The 10,260-nt window shown below is 35.1% G+C and overlaps 1 protein-coding gene across 1 annotated transcript; it reads right to left on the minus strand.

The window, feature by feature from the left end:
- Positions 1-3,454: 3,454 nt before the first annotated feature.
- On the minus strand, positions 3,455-4,751 carry LOC149189215 (galactan beta-1,4-galactosyltransferase GALS1-like). Its single transcript, XM_089413164.1, has 2 exons — positions 4,115-4,751; positions 3,455-4,023 (listed from the first exon to the last, which is right to left on the minus strand). The coding sequence occupies exons 1-2, from the start codon at positions 4,522-4,524 to the stop codon at positions 3,666-3,668; spliced, it is 768 nt and encodes a 255-aa protein (XP_089269290.1). The 5' UTR covers positions 4,525-4,751; the 3' UTR covers positions 3,455-3,665.
- Between the last annotated feature and the right edge of the window lie 5,509 nt (positions 4,752-10,260).

Genomic DNA, 10,260 nt, shown 5'->3' on the forward strand with positions numbered 1-10,260 from the left:
ATCCATAAAACTAAAATATTATCTTTTACAATATCTATATAAAATTTAAATTTTCCAATACATATTATGCAAATGCGTTCCTCAAATCATTTTTCCAATTTAAAAAACCTATCGACCTATGTTTGCACATTTTGAGACAATTGCTAGTCAAATACACCTCCTAGCTTTATTTGTCCATCAGTTCAAGACCCATTGGGGTCTCACCATGAGGAGAGGAACTTTTAGAAAGAAGCAGTTCACTTTAAATCAGTTAATTAACCAGCCCTTCTCAATAATGAACGGGGAAAGGTGCTTAAACCAAAGATTCGTTTAATCACATTCCGTCAACTTTCAGTAATGAGTGAGAGGGCAATTGCTGAGCTAACCACAACTTATTGCGATAGGCGTGTTGGGATAGGCGTATTAGGTACTTTATTTATAGTGATTCATTAGCCGTATCTCCCCAAGTTAGACCAAACCAATACTGGGGGAAGGGGATAAAAATAAGCTGGATTGGATCATATAAATCGACGGAGGAGAAGACTAACTTTTCGAAAGAGCAGACTAGCAGACCTCGTATGTATGTTCCTCCCCCGCAATGCATTGGATGAAAGGGAAGTGCGTGCCCAGGATGAAAAATACCGTAAGGGGCTAAATCAGCTTCACTGAACCAAGTTAATTTATTGACTCTACCGATGTACAATTTAATCGTTTATTAATGCCTTTTTATGACAATGTACCAAAAAAACAATTTTTGATGGAATCTTTGATATCACCCACATTTATCGATGGGTAATATCGTTGTTTTTATTATAGCTTTAAAACCAGTTTAATTGATTTTAAATTTAAATTTATTAAGTATTGACGTATCAATTTAAAAATTAAGATGGATCTAAAGTAATATGCTTGCATTTCATAATAAATTTCTTCAAACTTTTGTTTCATCATAACAAATACTATAAGAAAAATCATGACTTCTCAAAACCTAAACCCAAAAATTACTTTTTAATTTTTATTTTACCTAATCTTAATATTTAAATCACATAACATTACAAATATCTATTTCATATAAAACTTGAAAACACTTCTCAACATAAATAATAATCAATTTTAATAATATAATATAATTTATCAAATATAAAAAGCACTGCAAGACAATTTTATTATCAAATTAAAAACCTCTCAAAGCCATTAGTAATCAACTCTAATAATATAATAATAAAATTTACCAAATACAAAAAGTACTACAAGATAATTTTATTATCAAATTTAAGAAATTGTCTAAATAAAATTTTGTTGCAAATATCTGTCATATAAAACTCGAAAACACCTCTTAACACGATTAGTAATCATCTTTAATAGTAGACTATAATTTATCAAATATAAAAAACACTACAAAATAATCTTGGTATCAAATTTAAGAAGTTGTCCAAATAAAAAAAATAATTGTGACCCTACTTCATGAATCTATAAATGGAGATTTAATTATTAAAATATTTTTTTGAAATTGAAAATAAATATGAATGTAGTATTATAAATAATTAATTTATAACTGTGTTAAATTTTAATAAGAAAGCTTAAATTTATAATTATTTAATTTCATGTGATTATTGATTTTTTCCCATTAAAAGAATTACATATTAATATAAGTTTTTTTTTAAATAGCTTTAGTTTAATTTTTTTGAAATGTTAATTATATATGGTTATTTATTAAATTTTATTTGGTCATATAAATTAAAATAATGATTCAAATTCATAATTATTATATTTCATAATTTTAGATTTAAATTTAATTAATAAGCATATAAAAATTATATATTTAATATTTTTTTTCTAAGTTATATATCTATTTGTCTTGGGAGCAGCTCAAGTGGTGATGGAAATAATGTGAAATCTGTGGAAAATGAGAGATCCAAGGTTCCAGTTACAGAAAGGAGGAGAGGTAGTAAACCTTTGAACCCCATAGATTTACTTAAGGTGCAAAGAAATTTGATCCCTCTAGATTCTTGGTAGTTTCGGAGTTAAGATGGATCTAAAATGGTTATTAATGAGCGGTTCTCATTAAATATTTTAAAACCTTCTTCCAAGTACACTTATTCATAAATTGATTTTTTTTAATTATCTTTTTAATAGTAGGAAAACCTATAATAACTCAGTTGCTTTGTGGGACAACGATCACATCACAGGTTGTTATCCTCAAATGCATTAAATATTTTAAAACCTTCTTCCAAGTACACTTATTCATAAATTGATTTTTTTTAATTATCTTTTTAATAGTAGGAAAACTTATAATAACTTAGTTGTGAAAGCAGCAGTGGGACAACGATCACAGGTTGTTATCCTCAAATGTACTGGTGTATGCTTATATTTTTTTTTTTTTTGAAAAGTAGGTAAACCTATCATAATTCAGTTGTCAAACCAATACTGAGACAACCGTTATTGGTTGTTATGCACTTATTGTTATTGGCAAATGTAAAATGACTCAACAACATTATTTAAAAATCATTGTTATTGACAAATGCTGAGTGACTCATGAACATTATTTAAAAAGATAACTTTTTATTCTTATAAAATACCTCTAGATTTTAAATTGTTAAATTATTTCCTTACCAAACAAACCATTTTTAAAACCCTCTCGAATCATAAATTAAAATGTGTTAAATGATGATAACACAGATTAGACTTAAATAAAACTGTAACGTTTAAACCATTGACCAATAAAATTGTAAATGTAAAATTCAATACAATAGTATCTCAAATCTAAGTTTAATATCCTCGGTGGTGTCCCAAAGGTGAATTTTATTTACTGAAATCCAAAGGGTTGACGTTTTAAACCAATGGATGGAGGTAGGATTGTAAGATAACAGTTTTTAACCATGGCTGAATGATTAATCTATTTTATGAATAGACATGCCCGTGCTGTATGACGCAATTGAATTTCAGAGTTGTAGACGATTAGGTGAAAAAATGTGTTACGGTGACTAGTGGATAATTATATATTTTTTAATTTTTATAAAATACTATATATATATATAAAAGAGAGAGTTTTCATATATGTTAAAGAATATTATACAAATAAGTACGAAGGAAATTAGTTTTTCCGTTTAACTTTAAATTCCGCTTTTGTAACCTATAATGTCATAACAATTTATAAAACAATTCTGGCAATACTACTAATAGTAGAACAGAAAATGAAATGAAATCCACTTTTGCAACATATAATGTCAAATTTCTGGCAATACTATTATTGATAGTAGAACAGAAAGGAAATGAACGGATTCCAGTCATCCACCAAACGCATGGTATTGAAAGCGAGGATCTCGTGGTGTGAAAGACAGTACAATGTGAGGTGAGGTGAGAGTGATCTGTGAACAAATGATGGCGGGGAGCAGCAAAGTCCACTCAAATTGAAATTTCATACTTTACAAAAGAATACAGTACCATAAACCTACATGCATCGACCATGCCGGGGCAGGGCAGAATCCCGCCCCCGCGGTAAACAAGCATGGAAATTTACAAGAGATAGATGCAGGCTCAAGAGTTAGAAAGAATGGTACGATCACTAAACACTAAGTCTGATGAGCTCTGGATTTCGGCCTGATCAAATCAAAGCTCTTGCAATGATTTGGTCTTTCATAAATGGTACTTGCTTTTATCAATTTGCAGAATTTTCCCAACATAATCGCTCACTGCTGAATGGATGCGAGCTGGGATCCCATCATGTCTCTCTCGAATTTTTTAATGGATTGAGCAACAACTTTCATGGTGCCATCATATACATACGGAATGCCTCCCACCCAACTCACGTTCTTTCTCATCGATGATTTCACAAATTCCCTGCACGGCTCTCCTCTACTGGTGATGGTGTCATGATAATGATAGAATCTCATCAAACCCTCTGTCTTGTGCTGTGTTTTCCCCATCACATTCTCAGACATGTGAACGCCAGTTGCGTACACATTTCTTGCCTGCACTGCATACTTGCGATCTCTCCTTATGCCTCTCTTCACATCCCTGAATAATAACTTTTCAAATCCCCATTCCCTGCGCAACAGAATTATCACATTGAATTTCAAACCCCAAAAACATATTCGAATTTTTTCTTCGGATTAATAGAAACCATAATGACTATTACCTGGAATAAGTACTGTTAGCCGAGATGCTGTGCAGTTTATTCTGCAAGCAGAGCTTGTTAGACATGGAATATTGCTCAATGGTGAATTGGGTATAGCCAGAGAGCTCATTCAACACATATTGCAGTGTTTTCCGCCGAGGAATATAGAGATACTCATCTACATCGAAGAAAAAAGTCCAATTCGCCATGAATTTGTACCTGTGCAAACAATCGTTCACAATGAGGAACTGATTATGGTAATACCCGTCATATTGTTCCTGCTCTGTTACATCCTGCAACGTCACACGACCTGCTCGAATCCATGGCTCCAACACCTTTCTAACTTGGGAATGGACTCCACCAGCATCGTGAAAAACAAAGTGCGATCTAGGGCCAAAGAATTTGGCATGATAAGCCATCCACTCTCTCATTCTCTGAGGATTCAGGTCACCGTACAGCGAGGAACCACAGTAGAGGTAATCATATGGGGGAGCCTGACTGTAAACAGAGGCATTGTAGGTACCTTTTTGTTCTGTGAGAGCAACGATTCTCTCAGCTTTCCCAAATTTGTTGCCATGGAGTGCATGAAGAATGAGCTCTATAATCCAAATAAGAACCGATGTTCCTCAGATCTGAGTCAATCCACCGAGCATTAGTTTGATTCCAACTCCTCCGAAGCCTGTGGCCTTGTTATAACAGTGAACTCCTGCGAGGATATTGGCTTGACTTGTCACTGTAATCCCCACAGCAGCCGAAAAGATGACAACGTCCGTTACAGCGTTGTGGTTGCCCATGAGGCTTATGCCCACGCCGCTGAATTTCTTCTCGTCCGGGCTTCCACCGGCGGTAATGCGCTGCCCCAGGAAGGAATTCCGGATATATGTCTCGTGCCCGCCCTGAACCATGATGCCAAACGACTTGAAATGCGAGATATAGCAATTATCGATGTTCAAATTTTGAATTTGGGCCGGGCGGGTTCACCAGTTCAAACTTCGAATTTGGCGGGGCGGATTCACGAGTTCAAATTTCGAATTTGAATTTGAATGGTTCGGTTAACATAGAGTAACATGGTTGCTCAGTGCGTCACATCTGGGATGCCCCGTCCAGATGCATAGCATAGCATGGTATGGTCATGCTATCAGCGCGTCACATCTCAGATGCCCCGTCCAGATGCATAGCATAGTATGGTTTTATGTATTGTACATGGTGGTTATCCGTGGTATGATTTACCGGAAAGCGCTTGTCCAGAAATAATCCGGGGTGTCAGCGTGATTGTACTACCGTTTATGCCCACGGAATGACAGTGATGTAAGGGAGCATTAATAATGCTATAGTCCATGAAATAGCACTTGCCGACGTGGAACTACGCTTCTAATTTTTATATACCAAAGACGTGGAACTTTAAGTTTCTTGCTTGAAGATCACGTAAATTCTAACTATCTCAACAAATGCTGGGTGGGGCATACACTACCACACATCCTTATCAATAAAATTTGATGATGTACATGCATTTTTTATTTCATGTTATTGGTTATAAGATGGGAAGTTTTTTGGTTGTATTTTTAGTCTCATTTGTGTAGAATTTGGTTCGAATTGGTTGGAAAGATAAATTAGAATTATGAATTTTAATTAATCTCAAAATTTGAATTATAATTTTTTTGAATTTTTTTAAATTCTTAAAATGTTAAAGCCATAGGTGCAATTAAAAAAAACCAATTTTAAATAAATTTAATCAAAATTATTTATAATCTACCAAAAACTTCAAACCAAACCATAAAATATTTAGAAAATATTATATACAAAATACTTAAACTGACCTTTAAAAATAATTTTTATTTTAGTTTTTTTAAACCATAAAAAAACTATCACATATTAAAATTCAAAAATTCAAAATATTTGTAAATTTTTATAAAGATATTATATTATATAACATGTATGCATGACTTTCAATCGTATTTGGAATTTCACAAATTATACCATATAGAGTTTGACAATAAAAACGTGCCATCCCGGCCAACATGGTCAATTTAACTGTATGGATGGAGAGAATCGTTTTTTTAAATCTCGATTAATATTAACTTTTTAACTTTTTATATATTAGTAATTGTTTCTAAATCGGCCTGGAGTATGCCGTAAAACTGCTCCTGCTTGGCTAAGAGCTCGTCTTCCTCGGACGTAAGGAAACAGGTTAACGGCCCAAGACCCAGAGGCATCTGGCAAGAGTGAAAGCCTGCTCCCTTACGGACCACCAGCGGGTTATTACAGGTGGCGTGGTTTTCCTTGATAACGGTGATGAGTCAAACCGACATTCGCGGCAGCCAGAGATGGCTGTCCTCACTGTTGGTTTGACACCTGAGTTTGATAGGTTTTTCCACCTTCGGAAAAAAAAAAAAAAAAAAAAAAAAAAAAAAAAAAATTGTTTCTAAATTTACAAAGAAAAATAGAAGGAATAAAAGATTTGGGAAGATCATCTTGTCATAAATAAAGATTACTGGTGAATGCATGTGCACAAGGTTTGCCAAATTTTCCAATAAGATTTTCACGAGCTTGCTAGCGAAAGAGCTTGATTAAGATTTTGTGTCCATAGAAAATCTTCTCATCTTATATTGAGTAATTGAAGTCGATTTAGTGAAAGGAGAAGCAGACAAATGTTCAAGGTGTGAGGTTGTAATATTTGCAGGGGCTTGGGTAAGATCAAGAACTTGCATCTAGAGCAAAGCTTCTAGTCCCACATTTTGTAATTCAGGTTGGTTAAGCGAAAGGAGGAATAGACAAAGGTTATCGAGTTGTCGTTAGTGAAACTTTTTGAAAGTTTTTCCGATGGGTTTTTCTGGTCTAATTTCTCTAAAATCTCATAGAAAATTATTGAAATCACAAGCTTGATGGTTAACCCACGCACAATCGAAGTGCCCTAGGGCTTTTTTAGGATGCTGAATCCATATACACAGTCAAAAACCAATGTAAATAACACAAATCAATATTTCACCTCAAATTTTTCCGCCAAAATCCGACACCGGAAAGTCCAAAAAGTCGCACTAAAGACAACTCCCAAAGGTTATAATCACAAGGCCCTAAGATTTGATTAAGAAAACTTGACATAGGAAGTGTTTGTGAAGAAAAGAATTGATGTGAGAAGTAAAGCTCGTAGTCATGTTTTTTGTAATCCAAATCTGGTAAATGAAGGTTTAAGTTGCAAGGCTACAAGATTTCCAAGAACTCGATAGTAAAAGATAATTTCAAGAATAATTTGCATCCAAAGCATAGCTCCTCATCTTAAGTTGTGTATTTCAAGTTGGTTAAGGAACATGAGCAGTAGACAAAGCTTCGAGTCACAGGGTTTTGACTTCTGAGAGTGCCATGTTGAGAACCCCGACATCAACATCGATCTTGGCTTGTGGGCATTTGAAGCCTCGCAGGACCAAGGGACTCCCATCAACAGAGGGATGGTGATCCTCATCTGGTGATTTGGGTCCAGTAACAGAAAGACGAGGCATCAGACATCAGAAGAAAACCATTGCAGGCAATGTTCAGAGTGCATCATGTAAAAGAATTATTTGATGGATGAAGATGAAAATGGATGCATCTAATTGACTGGGATGAACAGTGTTTGTGCAACCCAATCCCACAAAGAGACACCTTCGATGTAATTACAATAGAGAACAATCAAATGTTGACCTATTAATTCCACTTTGATTATTATTTTTTTGTCCAAATACATTTTTCATTTTTCAAATCTTATTTTCATTCAATATACAAACACATCAATTTTTCACGCTATATAATCTTTTTATTAAAAAGCATGACAAAAAGTGATAATAATTATCCATAATCCATATTTGAAAACCACTGACAATGACAAGAATGTAAACCATGCATCTCATGTTTATTGAAACCTAACCTTGACCTTACCTTACCTCAATGAGAATAGTTTCACAATTGTTAGTCTACTCATGATTTTGACGTTGTATTTTCAAATCTAGGTGATATAGCATTTGTTAAGGACTTATAAGTTGTTATAGAGTGTGCATTTGGTATTCTCATTGATCAAACCTCCGAAAATGTTGTTGATTATATTCAAAGAATCATTTATACCCTCTCTATGCAAATATATCCATGCTTCTTGTTGAAGTATGATAGTCTAGCACCTCTACAAATACATGCACCACATATGCAAATTTCGTTGTTTTTATGATGGCTACTCTGACTATTGAAATATACAATCTTTTGCTTGCATATATTCCCCCATATGATGAATAGTTCTATCATTGCAAGGGCATGAGCATGGAAGAATAATTACTAGGACCTCCCCTTGCAAAGTATGGATATTGATATATTTCATATTTCTTATTTAAGGAACACCCTTAGAACATTTTTTCTTCAATGATGAGAACATCTATGATCGACACCAGCCACCTTTCAATACCATAAGGATACAATTTTGTAATAATGGAGTGAGATTATCCAACCAACATCATGAACTCACATTGCACAAAGATTGAAAACCCAATGAGTGTCTCACAAATTTTGATCCCATGCTAAGAAGATAATTTAAAAAGAGCGGTGTTGATATCCCTAAAACAAATGTCATGAAGCTTTACAAATGCTTCTATGGAAATAAAATGGTTTTTTTCATACTAACAAAGGAGCTCCTAAACCATCTTCCAAAATTGAGCAAACTTTATAACAATTTTAGCAATAATTCAATCATCTTATTACCCAAAAGACAAAAGAAATATTTATTTTCTATTTCCACTTTAACCATTATTGGAAATCATTTCCATTATAAATTCTTAACCTTTTGCATTCTTTTTTTTTTTTTTTTTGAATAAAGACTAATTCTATTAAGAGAGGAAAAAATATAGTACAATCAAGCCTGGAAACAGGCAGAGCAGAGAAGCAAGGGAGCCGGAGGTGATAGGGAATCAACCTTGCTCCATAGAGACAGACAAGGAAAGGGCCATAGAAAGCATAGGAATACAAAGGAAAGTACTGAGCAGAAAAAGCTACCCCGAAGGGTTATTTCCTGCAAAACGACATTTTTTGCCTTTTTTCTTGCTCACTTTGATCCACCCAGTGGAGCTTGGCTGAGTCATAACAAGTTGTAGATTATTCTGTTCTGGCGGCTGAGTATCCTTATCAGAGTCTGAGGACGAAGATAAATGAGAACGTTTCTGAGAAATCTGAGGGTTAGAGGGAACCTCCGGACCAACCGAGGGAGCGTCCATCGGAATCTCATCATTCTGCAAATCAGCTTCAATTTCCTCATCAACCTGCACATCTGCTTCAGATTCCTCCTCCTCCGAACTCGAGAAATCTAAATCGTCCAAAGGACGGGGAGGCTCAAAAGGATTCCATCTCTTGGATTTGGGCTTGCGATTCAGATTCTTCTTTTTATCTTTGAACTGGGAACATGTGCTCTGAAGGTGCCCTGTTTGATGACAATGGCGACAGCGGAAGGTTGTATTCTTGTAATCCAGTGGCTGAGTCCAGTGGAAATCTCCAAACTTGAGATTAATCTGATCCGGCAGTCCTTTGCTGATATCTATTTCTGCACACAGTCTGCCGTAAGTGTAGAGACCATTTTCCCTTCTTGAGGTATCTGTAGCCAGGTATCGTCCTAAAGTGTTTCCAATGGCTAAGAAGATAGAGAAATCCCAAAAATGAGCCGGGAGATTCGGGAGCCTGACCCAAAGGGGAAGCTTGGAGATGATAGTTGTAGAAGGGTCGAATTCAGGAAACCAAGGGGTAAGAAAAAGCCTAGCCGAACCCCAGAACCAAGGGCCTCCCGTTAAGGCTTTCTGGTAGTCTTCATTTGAGTCAAAAACCACCAGGAAGAAACCCTTTGAACATAAGAAGATTTTGCATTTTTTAGTCCAAAAGGAATGGACCCATTGGTAAAGATCTGTTGTGCGAGGCCATAGCCCAATAAATCTGCATATGAGTGTTGATTCTGCAAATATCTGGTAGCGGTTTTCAATCCCAGGATTAGAGAAGCTAATGGAGGGAATTTCCTCTGATTTGTCTACCAGAAACAGCTTTGGAGCGCCATTTAGTTGGGCTGCCTTTGAAGAGAACTGTGGTTGGGTAGCGTTTTTGCGTGCTGCATCTTTGTAAGAGAAAGATGGGGCAGAGGAGGTTTGCCCAAAGGAACCACCTCTTAAACGGAA

The sequence above is a fragment of the Pinus tabuliformis genome, chromosome 3_1 (genome assembly GCF_031772625.1).
Source record: "Pinus tabuliformis cultivar Carrire ecotype Pingquan chromosome 3_1, CPIR1, whole genome shotgun sequence".
Classification (NCBI taxonomy): domain Eukaryota; kingdom Viridiplantae; phylum Streptophyta; class Pinopsida; order Pinales; family Pinaceae; genus Pinus; species Pinus tabuliformis.

Excerpts from the sequence above, each read along its gene's own strand:
- LOC149189215 (XM_089413164.1), bottom strand. The coding sequence starts at position 4,524 with ATGAGAGAGTGGATGGCTTATCATGCCAAATTCTTTGGCCCTAGATCG. Across the intron at positions 4,024-4,114 it reads GCTAACAGTACTTATTCCAG|GGAATGGGGATTTGAAAAGT; the intron begins GTAATAGTCATT and ends TCTGTTGCGCAG.